This window comes from Pygocentrus nattereri, chromosome 6, assembly GCF_015220715.1.
Source record: "Pygocentrus nattereri isolate fPygNat1 chromosome 6, fPygNat1.pri, whole genome shotgun sequence".
NCBI lineage: Eukaryota > Metazoa > Chordata > Actinopteri > Characiformes > Serrasalmidae > Pygocentrus > Pygocentrus nattereri.
In genome coordinates, this window is record NC_051216.1 from 23176771 (window position 1) to 23194171 (window position 17401).

The 17401-nt window shown below is 38.8% G+C and overlaps 1 protein-coding gene across 2 annotated transcripts in view; it reads left to right on the forward strand.

Moving 5' to 3' along the window:
• Window positions 1-17401, forward strand: part of mylka (myosin, light chain kinase a) — an 83400-nt gene that overhangs the window by 4511 nt on the left and 61488 nt on the right. Inside the window, exon 2 of one of the 2 annotated variants that reach the window (XM_017692409.2) lies at window positions 9090-9246. In XM_017692409.2, the coding sequence (XP_017547898.2) occupies window positions 9094-9246 (153 nt within the window). In that variant the 5' untranslated portion in view covers window positions 9090-9093. Of the gene's footprint in view, window positions 1-9089; window positions 9247-17401 lie in introns of those variants that run through there. The other variant, XM_037539491.1, reaches the window with a different exon arrangement.

Genomic DNA, 17401 nt, shown 5'->3' on the forward strand with positions numbered 1-17401 from the left:
TCATTTTTGTAATAAAACATGCAATCTCAGGCTCACAAGAGCAGTACATTTAACACATTATTGAAGAGGTGTGGCAAGCATTTATCAGCATGAAGCAGCCCTAAACATGCAGTTGTTCTTTTTGTAGAATTGTTCACAAAAATGCAGCCTGATGAGAAATGCTCTTCCCTTGTTGATTAAGCAGACTACCTCCCTTCAGCTACAAGTCTGCTCATCTTTATATAATTATCTGTTTGCATTTAGAAGCTCAGAGGGTCTCATAAATATTAAAGTAGTATTTTACTGTTTAATCTGAAGCAGGTGTGCCTTCCTGCAGGATGCAGGGTTATGTCTGTGTTCTGCCCAAAGGCCCACCTGTGAATCAGTGCTATCATTTGACTTAGTAAAAAGCTCACATATTTCTCAAAGCAAACTCCCATAGAAAATCCTTATTTAAGCATGGAGGAATGTTCAGACAACCACTGGTTTCCATCAACCCATGCTGCGAGTTCATTCTTTAGAGTGTCAAATAAGGATTGATTTAATGCATTTGTGGTATGATGACCATGCATGGTCATCCACAGAGCACAGGTCTGATCCACGCAGTGAATGAAGAGGTGCTTGTGTTTGTTCTGGTTAAAAACTTTTATGTGGGACTGTTTTGAATAAGCATTTCACTTTCGTCCATTTTAACCTTTTCAATAAAGCACTGGCTTCAGTTTGGGTAATTGCAGTACCTGAACATGGGAAAGTCTGCTTTCCAGTCTAGGTCACTCATTCCTGCTCTTCTGCGATGCAGTTTCCCATTTTTAAGAGTACTGAAGCATAAGTGTCTGGAGTGCCCACAAACAGTTCTCAGACATTCAGAGTTCTGCTTCCTTGGGCAGATAAGCATGCTGTCTGATTCACCTCTTCAGAGTTAAAAACTGTACTGAATCTGGTCAGGCATTTTGTTTGTAAACACCAGTTTATATGAAAAAAACAAGTAAAAACAACCCCATTTCTAAAATAAATTTGGGATGCTGTACAAAGTGTAAATAAAAACAGAATGCAATAATGTGAAAATCATTTAAATCATGCATTTAACTGAAAATAGTGCAAAGACAACATATCAGATGTTGAAACTGAGAAATTGTATTGCTTTTTGAAAAATATGTAATGCGGAAAAGGTGTAATGTGGAAAAGGGGTTCCTTGGCAACAGATTAGTAACATGATTGTGTATAAAAAAAGAATCCCAGTGAGGCTTTTGGAAGTAAAGATGGAGAGGGGTTCACCACTCTGTGAAACGTTGTGTGGGCAAATGGTGCAACAATTCAAGAATAATATTTCTCAATGTAAAATAGCAAAGAGCTTAGAGATTTTGTCAACTATGGCATAATATCAATGAAAGATTCAGAAAATCTGGAGAAATCTCTGCATGCAAAGGACAAGATGATAACCAATATTGATCTTCATGCCCTCAGGGAGCACTGCATTAAAACCAGACATGATTCTGTTATTTCTGTGAACACACTGCCTCCACAAATGCAAATTAAAACTCTACTATGCAAAGATGAATCAATGTACAAACAAGATCCAGAAACACTACTGCCTTCTCTGGGCCTGAGCCTCATTTAAGATGGACTGAAGCAAAATCCCGTGGTCAAATCAAAGTTATGAGATTATTGATGCCACATTCTCTGGGTTAAAGAGCAGATGGACGATCCATCTTGTTATCAGTGTACCGTTCAAAAGCCAGCATTCTTGAAAGTATAGGGGTGTATTAATGCACATGGCATGGGTGATTTGTACATCTATGAAGGCACTGTTGATGCTGAACGATGCATACAGATTTTGGAGCAACATAGGCTGCCGTCCACATGATGTCTCTTTCAGGGAAGGCCTTGCTTATTTCAGCAAGACCACACCAAACCACATTCTGCACATAATACAACAGGGTGGCTCCACAGTAAAAGAGTCTGGGTGTTTTATTGGCATGCCTGCAGTCCAGAAATGTCACCCAATGAAAATATTTGGTGCATTATAAAACAAAAATATGACAAAGGAGACCCCAAGCAGTTGAAATTCTATATCAGTCAAGAATGGGAAAATATTTCACTTTCAAAACTACAGCAATTAGTCTACTCAGTTCCTAAATGCTCACAGAGTGTTGCTAAAAGAAAATATGATGCAACACAGTGGTAAACATGCCCTTGTGCCAACTTTTTTTAAATGTGTTGCTGGCATCAAATTAAAAATGGATGTGTATTTTTTTCAAAAAACAAGTTTCATGAAACTGTTTCAACATTTGATGTGTAGTCTTTGTACTATTTTTAATTAAATATAGTGTTTAAGTGATTTCTTATTTACATTTTGCACAGCATCCCAACCTTTTTGGAACAGGTTGTAAGCTGACCAGAGCCAAAACAATAAATGTATCAAAATTAACTTTTATGTTGTAAGTCATGAAGATGACTTAAGAATGTTTAATAATCAATGAAAACAAACACCTTTTCAACTATTAAATAGATCAAGACTATCCAGGAATGTAGATATGTCAAAGCAAACCACAAAGCAACAGGTGTGAAATATGCCAGCCTGGCCTCAGAACTTAAAACACTATGTCAAATATTCACTGAAAAGTCCAGAGAGGTAATGTTATACTTTGCTGAAAAGTGCATAAAACTTGTAGAGTGCTGAGGCCAATGCTTATGAAGAGATGAACATGTGCTAGAGTGATAGAATGTGGATCTGTAGAGAAGAATAGAATACTCTCATGATCCAAAGCAAAACACCTAATCTGGAAAGTTTGTGGCATGGCCGTGCACAACAGCCAGTAGAATTGAATCCCTTATCGTTATTGATGATGCTGTTGTTGACAGAAGTACCCAGATAAATTCTATTCAGAAGCAGCTTAATGCTTCAGATCCTGAAAACATCCCCAAAACTCAGTGGATGATCCTTCCCCTTGCAATAGGACAATGACCCTAACATACTGTCCAAAAAAGTGGACTGTTTTCTCTTTTTGTAGAGGTCAGTCACCTGATCTGAATCCTAATGAATCTACATTCACTTACTGAAGACAAGACTGAACCCTTGCTCTGAAACAACTGAACATGGCATCGTTACAGAGCTGGCAGAGCATCACCAGGGAAGATACCCCAAGTCTAATGATATCCATGGGCTACAGACCTAAGGCTGTTATTGGTTGCAAAGAAGTTGTAATAAGGAACTAAATGTGACAGTTTTATGTAAGACTCTGGTAATTTGCTCAATTTACTTTTGGTTTCCTAAAATCTTGAGAATCATGTGTAAAAAGAGCTGTTATTCCCATTTGGTTCACAGAATATAGACTTAAATACCCTGGAATTACAGCTCACATTCTGCACTTCGTTTCACAACCAATGTAATGAAGAACAGTCAGAATGACTATGGACAGTGAAATAATTAATTATTTACAAAAGGCATTTGAAGTATATATTGGAAGAAAGGGTTCAGATCTCTGAGAATAATGTTACAGTGCCCTTCTGGCTGTAACTGGGTTAATAAAAACAAATGTAATCTCTAATTCCTGTTGGGTGATTTTTAAAGAGTATGCAAAACATCATGGCATGCTAGGAAAATGACATCAGAGTTCTGGTATTGTTATAGTCTTAAATACACATGATATCCCCACGGGGAATTGTAGGCTAAAATTCCATGGAGGTGTGTGTGGTTGAGAGTGCAGAGTGGAAATAAATCAGTAGTTTATGTAGTTTATGGTCAGGCTGGCCAACATGTAGGTTGTAGGTTCTGAGGTTGCTGAGGAGCCTTGCTAGCAGAGTAAATAGAGTGGTATAACTGTGTTCACACACTGATCAGCATAACAGAGATTACGGGTCTCTCAGCAATGTAAAACCTTTTATAATACAAAAAGCCAGTTTATTAGACATTTACTTTGGTCACTCCAGTACAGCAAACACCAGTAAGCCATGTTGGTGTCACTGTTGTGCTGAGGAAGGCCCACTACTCAAATAACATCTGGTTACCAGCAATTCCATGGTGGTCTCTTTCCATTTGTGGATGGAGTAGAGGGGGCCAACATTTTGTACAGAAACAGATGGGCCGCAGTAACTGAGAACCTACAATGTGCACCAATATGCATGGACCTGATAAAATCACCAGTATAGTTTAAAGGTAGTTGTGCCTAATAAACTGGCTACTCAATTTATACCATACATTTTCACTGCCCAATTGTTAGTTTTCTCTGGACTTGCAGATCTGCAGACTTTAAGGGCAAGTTATGGGAAAAGGGCAGGTTATGGAAAGAGTTCACAGGGAAAGGTATGTAATGTTCTAACTGAAATTTGAGGAGCTTTCAAAAATGTAAAATACAAATCTTTCCTTGTTCAAATGAGCACTATGTACGATTTCATTTTTGTTAAAATTGAAAGTAGCATTACTGAGTCAGAAGGACTAAAAATATGGCTTGTGTGTGAAGTTGATCACCACCTGACTGCAGCTGAGAGAAAGTTTAGAAGCTCAGCCAACAATGATGTGGACACACATTGTGTTGATTAGAGCACATGACATATTTTAATATGTACTGTCAGAGGCGTTATAAAGGAGGAGACCAGTCGCTGATCGAAAAATTCTACCCTTCAAGAAAAGAACCAAATCAACTTGCTGCTAAAACTGCTAAAAGTAAACCACCCTCTCTTATTTTTGGGGCATTATTTGAGCCAAATGCTACAAACTATGAGGTTTTTGTCAGATTTCATCATCAATCTCAAATGTGTTTTTAAACAGTAAGTTTCAGTTTTGAGTTTTTTGGTCTCAACTTATTCTAAAAGAGTCTGGCTGTGTATGACTGTATGCCTAGTGGCGTGGTCAATGCCTAGACAGCTCTCTAGTGAAATGCTGCATTTAGTTGAACGAGCCAAATATGAGGTGTGGTAGAGCGGAGGCACAGTGTCTGCGCAATGCGGTGTTGCAGCTCTCAAGGTCTTCAGTGTGCTAACTGTTGATTAGATAGTCCAGTATTCTCTTTCCTTTGTGTTCTGATCTTTTTGTGTCTGAGTGGGGCTGTGTTTTTTGTCCTTAAGGTAAGGTATGGAACCAAAATGGTGTTCCCCCGACAAAATGTATAGTCCCTTCTCTAGCACTACCTTTCATGCGATGGTAATCCAGAAGGAAACGCAATTCATAACAACAACCTAGCTGTAACAGTAACCAGAGGCTAAATGGATTCATCCATGGACGCATGGTGTTATTGTAACTAAAGCGGTCAGCCATCACAGCTGTATGCAATTTTTGTTCTTTGATGCTGGTGCACTCTTTTGATTGATACAAATCAATCAGGTTTGAGCGATGAACTAAGCTTTGAATTCACCTCACTGGCAGCTCTTACAACAATAGAAACCATTTACTGTGAAGGTGGCTTGAAATTTCACTTTCTGCTGGCTGACGATAGCGAGGGTGTTGAGGAAGCTTGGCGATAAAGGACATTTGGATGTATTCAGTCTGTCCAAGCAAGGCTTACCTCATTAAGAAACTAATAGGCCATAGAAACGTTCCCTGGAATAGCATCTAGAAAGACTCTGAAACAACACAACAGAAAATGAGACAAAGACAGAAGAGGGAGACAGAAGAGGGAGACAGAAGAGGGAGACAGAAGAGGGAGACAGAAGAGGGAGACAGAAGAGGGAGACAGAAGAGGGAGACAGAAGAGGGAGACAGAAGAGGGAGACAGAAGAGGGAGACAGAAGAGGGAGACAGAAGAAGAAAAGGAAGAGTGGGCCACATCAAACACCCAGCTGTATTTACACTATCCATTGGATGTTTGGCAGCCATCACGTTCCTTGCATGCATGCTGTATTCTGTTCTGCTTTATGTTGAGGTTCTACACTTTTAATCAGTGTTACCAAGAAATAATGAGGGTTTTTCAGCTTCATGCACAACAACCTTCCTGACCTCTTGACCTCCCACTGTAGAGGCTCAGCCAAAGCGAGATGCATGAACGAGCACTCCACACATGCTGGACCTGCTGACCTCAAGAAGAAGTGTGTGTGTGTGTGTGTGTGTGTGTGTGTGTGTGTGTGTAAAACCACTGAGGCTCAGATCTAAATAAGTCTGCTTTTTCTTAGAGGCTATACTTTTACTTATTGACCCAAAGATCTAAGTATATACTCATAAATCACTGTTGGAATATGCAGTTCTGATCCATGGATCAAAGACAATACAACTTTAAGAGTGGTATAAAAATATTACATTTTAAACTTTACCCATGTATTTTGTTCACATCCATTGACTCTTTATGTATCAGCATACAATCAAAATTATGGCACCCCATGAAAACCTTTTTAACATATTAAGTATAAGTATATGGGCATTGGATCTTCATTTTAACACTATTGAGAAATGGAGCTATCATAACTAAACAAAGCTTCAGACATTCAGTTTGGTTTGCTCTTGACTGTTGAATTGTGTGGAGTCACAATGGTGAGATATACGTGTGTGTGTGTGTGTGTGTGTGTGTGTATGTGTATATATGTGTATATATGTGTGTATATATATATATATATATATATATATATATATATATATATATATATATATATATATATATATATATGTATATATATATGTATGTATATATATATATGTATATATATATATATATATATATATATATATATATATATATATATATATATATATATATATGTATGTATGTATATATATATGTATGTATATATGTATGTATGTATGTATGTATATGTATCTTGCTTACTTATATACAAGTCTGGGAAGTGATTGAAAAAAATTTTGGAACAATTAGAAATCAGCCATTCCACTGTTCAGAAAATAATGTACAAGCGCAGAACATTTAAAACAACTGTCAACATGGCCATATCAGGCCATCCCAGCACAAGAGCAGACTGTAAGATGTGTAAAAAAAAAAAACAGTCTAAACAGTTATAAAATGTCGTCATGGGACCTACCGATAGCTCCTGCCACAGCTGATGTCAAGGTACATGCATCTACCATCAGAAAGAGTCTGCACACATTTGATTTTCATAGTAGGTGTGCAAGCTCTTGCTGTCAAAAAACATCAGGGCAAGACTAAAGTTAGCCAGAGAACACCTCAACAAAGGCTAGGACTTCTGGAATAATCTACTTTGGACACATGAAGCCAAAATTGAATTATTTAGGCACAGTAACAGAAGACATATTTGGCAAGAGCCTCATACCAACTGTGAAGCATGGAGGTGGAAATGTCATTGTTTGGGGCTGCTTTGCTGCAGCAGGGCCTGGCAAGCTCTCCATCATAGAATCCACTATGAATCCACTTTATTGTATCAGAGGGTGCTTGAAGAAAATCTGTCTATCCAAAAAACTGAAGCTGATGCGGAGGTGGACCATGCAACATGACAATGACCCAAAGCATTCCTGAAAAACCACCAAGGAATGGTTCAAAAGTTCTGAGAGTTCTGGAATGTCCAAGTCAAAGCCTGGATCTTATTCCTATTGAGATGCTGTGGGTGATTTGAAACAGGCTGTGCATGCAAGAAACACATCAAACATCACAGCTGAAAGAATTCTGCATAAAGGACTGAGAGAAACGTTCTCCCAGTCAATGTCAGACTGTTAGATGGTGATAGGAAACATCTAATTGATGTTATTGTATTTCAGCTGAAGAGGGAATTACCAGCCATCAGGACATGGAGTGTACTATTTTTATTTTTTTTTCCTCAGTGGGAATTTCCATCTTATTTAATTTTTTTGTTAAACAAATGAGAACAAAGACAAATTTTCATTGTTTTTACATGATGCAATTCCATCACCTTTATCTATAGATATTGTTTGAAAGTAGATAAAATATTGATATGTCCATATTTCTTACTAAAGAACTAAATATTTAATAGGGTCTCCTGATTTTTTACATAACTGTATGTGATATCTGTGATATGGGGAAAATGTCTGCCAGCAGTTGTTATTAAAAGTAGTGGAATAAGAAGCCAGTTTTTTGCTTGTTCTTGTGTCTTGCTGAAGTAGGTAACCCAATCAGTGTTGGGCTTTAAGCATAATGACAGCTGTCAAGTTTCCCCCTAGAGGTAACTGACAGGAATTTAGATGGGGCCATAGCAAGTTGAATATTTTAATTTTATTATTTACTGCTTATTTTAGGTAGTGCATAAATATCTGTGGTATCCAATATGCCAAAACATTATTAATTTCATTTGACATAAATGTACATTTAAGTAGTTTGCTAGCAGAAATCTCAGCAGTAGTTTAAATCTGCAACCACTGTTACTGGCCCTCAGGGTCAAGGGTCTTAACATTGGGCATGTTCAGTTAGCAATGAGGTGCACATGAGCCATTTCAATTCCAGAATGAGAGTGCACAAATATGGTATTGAACTGTGAATTCATATGCATGACAAAGCTTTACTGGGTCATATGAATAACCTAAAAGACTTTCTAGAGATCATGCACTCATCATTTGGGTTCACTACACTGAGATCTGTAGATCATGAGACTTTTTTTCTTTTTTGTAAACTGAAGTGTTTTAGCAAAACCTGAAGCTCAATTTAAAAAATGGGGGCCAGACTTGTTGGCACTATTGACTTGTCATGTCACTTGTATGGAATGTTAGTTGTTTCCAAATTTAAAAACAGGCTTTGGCTTATTCTCAGCTTTTAGAAGTCTTCGATAAGATGAATATGGCAAGATCTACCTTCTCTGTTTTTAAAAACTTGCACACCCAATGTCCTTTTTTGCAGCTCACCCTGGAAGCAGTGCAGCAAGCAACAGTTACCCAGACATGTTTTAGAGCTCTATCTCTTTGGTCTTATTTGTTTGTAGTTTCTGGTTTAATCACAAAATCAAGCGGAACAGCTGAAGCTCTGGCAGGGCAGAGAGCGAGAGAGACAGATTAAATCATGAACATGGGAGTAGCTTCCTTTTTAGTAACAAAAGGAAAGTCCTTCACAAAACATTTTAACTATGAGTGCTTATGCAGGGGCAGACTAGCTTAAAGAGTGTGAAAGATGCTGCATTTATTAAAATGCATCTGCACACCGATCTTTTAATGGGATTCTGAGCTGTTTAATGAGCTGTCTCTCTCTTCTTTTTCTTTTGTTTGACAGAATTATGGGAGATGTGCAGTTGGTGACCAGTTCTCGCATCTCAAAAGGCAGCCTGACCATGGGGAGAGGCTCTCAGAGTAATGAAGCCCCAGCTTTCACCTTGCCTCCTCGTAATGCCCGCGTCTGTCTTGGGGGCACTGCTCGTCTTGAGGGCAAGGTACAACGAACCCATTGACCTGTGCTCCTAATAGCATTTTTGTCTGTGCTGTTGAATAGTAAATATGGACATTAACCACTGCACAGCTACTGCCTCATATCTGTTGTAGTCCTTATGGGCTGTATCAGTAATGACAAAATAGTCTTCTGCTCTCATGTTTGCTTAGCCTTTACAAAAAAAAGAAGTTTATTCAAGTGTCCTATTTGTATACTTTTTAAACAAAAACATAAGTGAGTATGCTTTTAGTTTATTCATGTCCTTTTTAGAAATATATATTATTCATAAGTATACTTATACTGACAAGTATAGACATGTTTATGTATATTTGGCCTATACTTAATACATAAAAATATATATTACACTTGTATATAAACTAGCAGTACACTTGCAGGTTTAAATTTTAGTATAGTTCACAGTAAGGGTTGCACAAACACAGTCTAGTCTCCTAGTCAACTTTGCTGCTCAGTGATGTTGCTTTGAGCTTCATGTCACTGATCACATGATTATAACAATAACAACATGGATGCCTCAGAGAAGACAACCGGTGAGGAACCTTGTGATTTTGGGGTCCATATCTTTAGTTTCCTGATGGCTACCAGCGTGATCCAGAGCTTGCTGGAAAGGACGCGTCATGCTGTGCAGACCTGTGGAGTTTTGTCACAGATTTTCTCACAGAAGTTATTTTTGGAAAAACATTCCCTTCATCTGTGGTTTTATTCATGATGATTCATGATCATGTCATCAGCAATTAGTTGACAACTCGATTTTCATCCCATAACTGTCAACTTTTTAAAAAAAATCTTCACTTATAATGTAGTTTACCTTATAATTGCAGTACAAAATAAAACTTATGTGCAAATATGTAGAGCAGCTGTTCATAAAGTGCATCAAGTAACATATGTAAGCAGTAGTGTTCTGTGCAAGTAATAGATGTAAACAGTAAATAATATTGTTCTGTGCAAGTAACAGATGTAAACAGTAGTGTGCTGACAGCAGCAGTATAGTCTAAGTAAGGTGCAGATGTTGGGTGCAAGGTTAAACCAGTTCAGAATGGGAGGGGGAAGTGAGGTATTCACCAGTCTCATGGCCTGTGAATAGAAACTGTTGGTCAGTCTTGTAGTCCTGGACTTCACACTCCTGTAGCGTCTGCCTGAAGGTGGGAGTGTAGAGAGTCTGTGCTGGGGGTGTGTACTGTCCCTGATGACGATGTGGGCCCTCCTGATGACCCTGGCGTGATAAATGTCCTGTAGTGAGTGGAAGGCTGCTCCTGAGATGGACTGTGCAGTTTTGATCACACGCTGGAGAGCCTTTCTCTCCTGAGCAGTGCAGTTTCCATACCAGACCGTGATTAAGCTGGGAAGAACACTTTCCTGTACTCCTGTAGAAGGTGCTGAGAATTTTGGCTGGCATGCCAAATTTCCTCAGCCTTCTCAGAAAGTGCAGTCGCTGCTGGAACTTCCTGATGGCGAGGTGTGGGTTGTGAGACCAGGTGAGATCCTCACTGATGTGGATGCTGAGGAATTTAAAGGTTTTCATCCTCTCCACCTCAGTCTCACCAATGTACAGGGGTGTGTGCAGCTCCCGCTTCCTCTTTGGATCAACAATCATTTCCTTGGTCTTGCCTGCATTCAAGGAAAGATTATGACACCAGGCCACCAGCTCAGCCTCCTCCTCCCTGTACGCTGTCTCATCCCCACCAGTGACCAGTCCAGCGACTGTAGTATCATCAGCAAACTTGATGATGCTGGTGTTGTTCTGGGAGGCTACACAGACATAAGTGAAGAATGTGTACACACAGTTGTAAATTAGTTGTGTACTTACTATTCTCATGTCTAAAGTAAACTTAAAAGTTTGCTAAAAAGTGGGTGTCAAGAAGTATTGCAATAGTTCACTTACTCGTTTACCACTAGTACGCTGATATTATGATATTTAATACATAAAGTGTGCTTGGGAAATGTACTTGAACTTTACTTACGTTTACATAATAAAATGTATTTTAAATATCCTTTTTTGTAAGGGAGGGAAGGGGTGTTTAGTTGTAGTCCAGGAAATCTACCACTCTGGGGAGTTTAGATCCAACACACCTGGTTTTAATGTTCACATTCCTCTAAAGGCCTTCATTACCTGGATCAGGTGTGTTACATTAGGGTTGGAGCTAAACTCTGCAAGGGTGGTTGATCTCCAGGACCAGGATTGAGCATCCTGGGCATAGAGTGTTGTCCATCAGCTACGCTTCAATGATTGGCAAACATGAGCAAAATGGAAAGAAAAAAAAAAAAAAACTTTTTATCTTTTTTTATCTAAAAAATGAACACACATTTTTTAAAAATGACAATAAAAATCATTTTAAGATTAATATTTTTCTTTTAAGTGGAATCTACCCAAAGTATATTACCATTCATATCTTATGTTTTAAAGTTCAGTGGGAAATTACGAACACTTTCATGGTCAGCCATGAATTCCTAAATATATATAAATATTTAAAATATAAATGTGTATATATATAAAGTACAAGTAAAAGTATTAGTAAAAAAATTACTCAAGTAAGAGTAAATAAGTAGTTTGTTGAAAAACTACTTAAGCACTGAGTTACCTAGTGACTTTTTTGTATTTCCACGGTCACAACCTGAACGTATTTCTGAGCTACTTGGCTACATCACTGGAAATAATCTGTACAGAAAAACACTAAAGCTAAAGTTCTGAGACTGATCACAATTCACTCTGCTAGTGCACAGTTACACGCCCTTCTGTGAACTGTGTAAGGAACAAGGTTTACATTAAACTGCATGTGTTTTATGGTTAGATGATTAAATAAGATGTCCTAGTTTATCTGTTTCCAGTAAAGTATTTCAGAATCCCTGAAAGACTGTGCAGAGGCTCTTACTGTTTAAGTTCATTTAAGAGAAAAAAAACTAAGTAAACTCCTTAATTAATAATGTAATTTTAGTGAGAGTCCTGCAGTCCATCAGCTCCAGAAACATTATAAAAGATAAAAGAAAACTGTGAACATGGTACCTGTTTAGCTCAGTCTGAAGTTGAGCTGTGAGAGCTGAGAGTCTCAGCAGGTTTCGTGTTTGGCCGCTGATAATAACGCCATTTTCTTTAGTTCGTGTTAAGTGAATACAGATGACCGTTTGGTCCTTTGTGCTGGTTCAGTTCTCATCTGTCCTTCTCCACTAAACTGGACATCTCGGTAGGGTTTTTCATGTGTTTTGGGGTTTTTTTTTGATTGATGAATCTTTTGAATGTAACCACTCTTTATTATTGTTGGGAGATAAGCTGATACACTAATAATTTGTTTTTACTCTGTATGAGTTTTTACTTCTTTATGAAAATTAAAGTAGTGAAGTAAATGTATTTCATTAAAAATCAAGTAAGAGTAAAAGTACTATAATTTAATTCTACTCAAAAATACCCTTACAGAGAAAACTGTACTCAATTACAGTAACGAGAGTAAATGTAACTTGTTACTTAAGCCTCTGAATAACACTAGCCAAATTCCCTTATTCGCCCATCACTACGAGGAATACCAGAGAATACAGTAGTGGTGTACCACAAAAGGTTGTTCAGATGCACAAATCAGGAAATGGCCTCCAGAAAATATCTAAACAGCTGAAAATGCTCATTTCCACTATGAGATCAATCATTAAGACATTTAAAGCAACTAGCAATGTTAAGAATCTGTCAGGAAGTGGTCGTATACTGACCAGTGAGGAGGATGGTTCAGTTGACCAAAAAAAATGATCAGAGATACGGAATTGCACAGATTAGTTAGGTATTGGGATCAGAATGAATCCCACACTACATTTGGGCACTGTCTACATAACCGCAAGTTGTTTTGGAGAGTTGCCAGAAGGCGGCCTCTAATGTCATAGATCATGCAGCTTTTCAGACATTACATTCTGTGGGACCATGTTTTCTGGTCAGATGAGACCAAAACCTTTTGGAGCATTTTGGCAACAGACACCAGAGGTGGGTTTGGTGTAGACACAGAAAGATAACCATGCAGGAAAGTACCACATCTCCACTGCAAAATATGATGCTGGATCTGTGATCTATTGGGGCTGTTTTTCATCCAAAAGTCCTGGACAAGTTATTCAGACATATGGTATCATGTCTGACACAAAAGACAAAACTGTTTATTGACCAAAGAATCAAGGTTTTGCTGTGGCCATTACAGTTCTCTGACCTAAACCCTATAGAAGACCTGTGGTATGTGCTGAAGAGGAGAGTGCCCAAGCATGGATGTCAGAATCTGAAGGGTCTTGGAGAAAGTCTGTGTGGAGAAATTCATTTAATTTCATGATGTGTTAGTCTTTTTTTTCTTTCAGACATTGTACTTCAAAGAAAAGTTGGATTTTTAATATTATGAATGAAATATGAAAGGTATAAAGAATAAATGTATTTTACAGCCCATTTTACTTGTGTGCATTGCTCATGTGTGCCTGTCCCAGTAAACACCATAGATTTTGTGATGCTCTCCATAAAATGATTTTTTTTTATTCTCTAGTATTCTTGGGCCTAATGTATTTAATCACATGCAGTGCTTATTTGACTGAACTGCATCCAGATAACGGGCGGCACGGTGGCGTGGTGGGTAGCGCTGTCGCCTCACAGCAAGGAGGGCCTGGGTTCGATTTCCCCGGTCGGCGGGCAGGGTCCTCTCTGTCTGGAGTTTGCATGTTCTCCCCGTGTCTGCATGGGTTTCCTCTGGGTTCTCCGGTTTCCTCCCACAGTCCAAAGACATGCAGTCAGGCCAATTGGAGATGCTAAATTGCCCCTAGGTGTGAGTGTGTGAGTGACTGTCTGTGTCTGTCTGTCTGTCTGCCCTGCGATGGACTGGCGACCTGTCCAGGGTGTATCCTGCCTTCCGCCCGAAGACTGCTGGGATAGGCTCCAGCACACCCGCTTAGAAAATGGATGGATGGATGGATGCATCCAGATAATAAACTCTTAGTAATGTGCCTATTTAAGTGATGGGTGAAAGAAATCATTCTTAAGGTGAGCTGATCTAACTGATCTGACTCACTGAAAAGAGCTGGAATCCACCACACTAATATCAGCCATGCTGTATCATTCTCTCTTAAGGCTGATTGGACTGTGTGTCTTGATGCCGCTTAGGGAACTACTTCTTCATCCAGGTGAACTGAAGAAGGCAGCCCATAATGTGAAACATTTCTCACACTCCTTTTCACAATATCAGAGAAATTAGGGAATCTTCTAATCTTTACAGGGTGCGGTGGGTTTGGGTCGATTCTTTACGGTTTGCTCCTCACACTCCATGAGAAAACATGAAGGAAATTGAAATAATAATAAAAAAGCTACAGAATCAGCCAGTGTGTGCAGTCTCAAGCCAGAGAGAGACAGTGTGGGAGTTAAGTCTGCGGGACTGAAGTGTGGTGTGGCGTGGGGTGGGGGTTGGCTAGCCTTGTCTTCACTTCTTGGACATATTGTCAGAGAGCACCCAGCCTTAGACAGGCTTAGTGAGCTCACACTGTGGGAGACATTGGCAGAACATGGTGCTCCAAAGCCATGAAACTTTCAGCACACCAAGCAACAGGCAATCTGGTAGGAATGCACCATAAAACATCTCTAAAATGTACTGAGAAGCATGTAATGCAACCAACTATAAATTCTAATGGGCTCCAAGCTGCACCTTTTTAATATAAAGATTTATTTTATTCAAACATACTCGAACAAAATAAATACTGACATATTGTTTGTGCTGAATATAGACATTTAGTCCACTGTTATTTAAATGCCCCCACCTTAACACTAGAATGAAATGTTAGAATATTGCTTTGATGACTCATCATCGTCTGGACACCCCATAATTTGGAATATCTCTTGTAGCACATGCAGTGCTGCAACCCTGCCGCACTACTGCAGTGTTCCACAAGCTTTACAGCACCATGTCTAAGTACTTTACCCTGAAAGTGCAGTGGCTGCTCATTGTCCAGATCTTCTGCCAACACTGAGATGGCACAGAAGTGGACAGCAGTCACTTTAAGTTCTTAAAGTACAGGGGAAAAAGGGTGAGTGCCAAGCAGAGCTAAGATGAGCAGATGTGCAGAGAGGTCCTGAAAGAAGGATGTACCATGCTTTTCAGCCTTTTTATCACTTACTTAAGTAGATGATAAGCACCAGGCTAAGTACCTGCCAAGTACCAGCCAGAAATATGAATAATAGCCAGTAGATTTGGCTGAAATACTGCTTGGTGAAAAGCACAAAGAGAATGTTGGTTTGAAGTCTTTGACACTGTATTGTTCTTGTATGTATGAGTAACCATGCATCCATAAAATTGGTAGACACCTGCTCAGTCAAGTGTTTCTTTTAAAATGAATGATATTGATAAGAACTGTGTCCCCTTTTGCAGCAGTGACAGCCTCTACTCTTCTGGGAGGCTTTATCCTAGATGGTAGAACATTACTTTGAGGATTTGATTGCATTTAGCCACAAAAGCAGTATTGAGTTCAGGTACTGACGTTGGATGAATCTTCTCTCAAAGGTTTCAGATGGTGCTTTATCACTCCAGAGAACACAGTTCCACTGTTCCACAGCCCAGCGCTGGGGAGCTTTATACCATTCTAGCTGACACTTTGCATTGGGCATGGTGACCTTGGGCAGCTACTCCAGCGTCCTATTCATTTGGAAATGCTTTTCTTTGGAGAAAATACATTATAAGTTATGTATGTGCAATTGAATGTCTGAGTCAGCAATGGGTGCACCTTTTAAGTACTAAATTCACTAATTAGAAAAAGGTGTCTAGATACGCATACAATAATTCGCATACAGAATACTCATTAAGTACAAGTTATTCATTTTTCAGTACCAAGAATAAAACAAAATATACAGAAAATTACATGAAAACCTCAGCAGCTCAATCTATAATTTTTCAGTATTTATTTTTTATTTAATCTTTTTCATTTTCTCAGCAACAGCTTCCTGAACGCTATGCACATTTATCAGACTCAGTGTTGTCTTCTCACAGAGAAATAGGTACTTTAAGTGTTATTTATTTAATAATGACAGATTTTGCATGGTTGTGAGGAATCTGATTTTCTCTATCATATCATTTTTGGAAACTTTTCCCTTTCTTATGCAAGTGGATTCTTTTGGCAATTGGCAGTTTTGACTGTAAATAAATGAAGGTTTGTCTCTGACTGTTGCACAATTCTGAAAAGTGTATCTCAATGTTGTATTTTTGTATTAGTAATCAAACCGTCTGTGCTATCTTTGCTTACACCAGAACAGTATCCATGTGCGTGGTAGCCAGATGACTTTGTCTTGACCTCTGAAAGAGTGAAAACATACTGTAACCTGTCTTTTAGCCATAATTTCTCAGACTTCAGGTGTCTTCAAAAATGCTGCTCACAGATGATATTATAAACTGATCATTCGTGTTGGGTGTACACTCTCAGAAAAAAAGGTAGAAAACTGATACTGGGGCAGTACCCCTCTTGTCACTAGGGTGGTAATCTCCATACCTTGAGTCAGGGAACATAATCGTGCTGTAAATAAATTGAATATACATTCACCGGTATACTCACTTTATTAGGTATACCTGTTCAGTTGCTTGTTAACACAAATGGCTAATCAGCCAATCACATGGCTGCAACTCAATGCATTTAGGCATGTAGAGGCGGTCAAGACAACTTGCTGAAGTGCAGACCGAGCATCAGAATGGGGAAGAAAGGTGATTTAAGTGACTTTGAACATGGCATGTTTGTTGGTGCCAGATGGGCTGGTCTGAGTATTTCAGAAACTGCTGATCTACTGGGATTTTCACGCACAATCATCTCCAGAGTTTACAGAGAATGGTCTGAAAAAGAGAAAATATCCAGTGAGCGGCCAGTTGTGTGGACGAAAATGCCTTGTTGATGTGAGAGGTCAGAGGAGAATGGGCAGACTGGTTTGAAATGATAGAAAGGCAAGAGTAACTCAAATAAATAAACAAGATCTCTGAGGAATGTTTCCAACACCTTGTTGAAAGTATGCCATGAAAAATTAAGGCAGTTCTGAAGGCAAAACGGGGTCCAACCTTTTACTAGCAAGGTGTACCTAATAAAGTCTCAGTTGAGTGTATGTATATTGTCCATATATGTTTTAAAGCATTAGTTTATCTTAGATTAGATTATAAAATACATTTCCACTG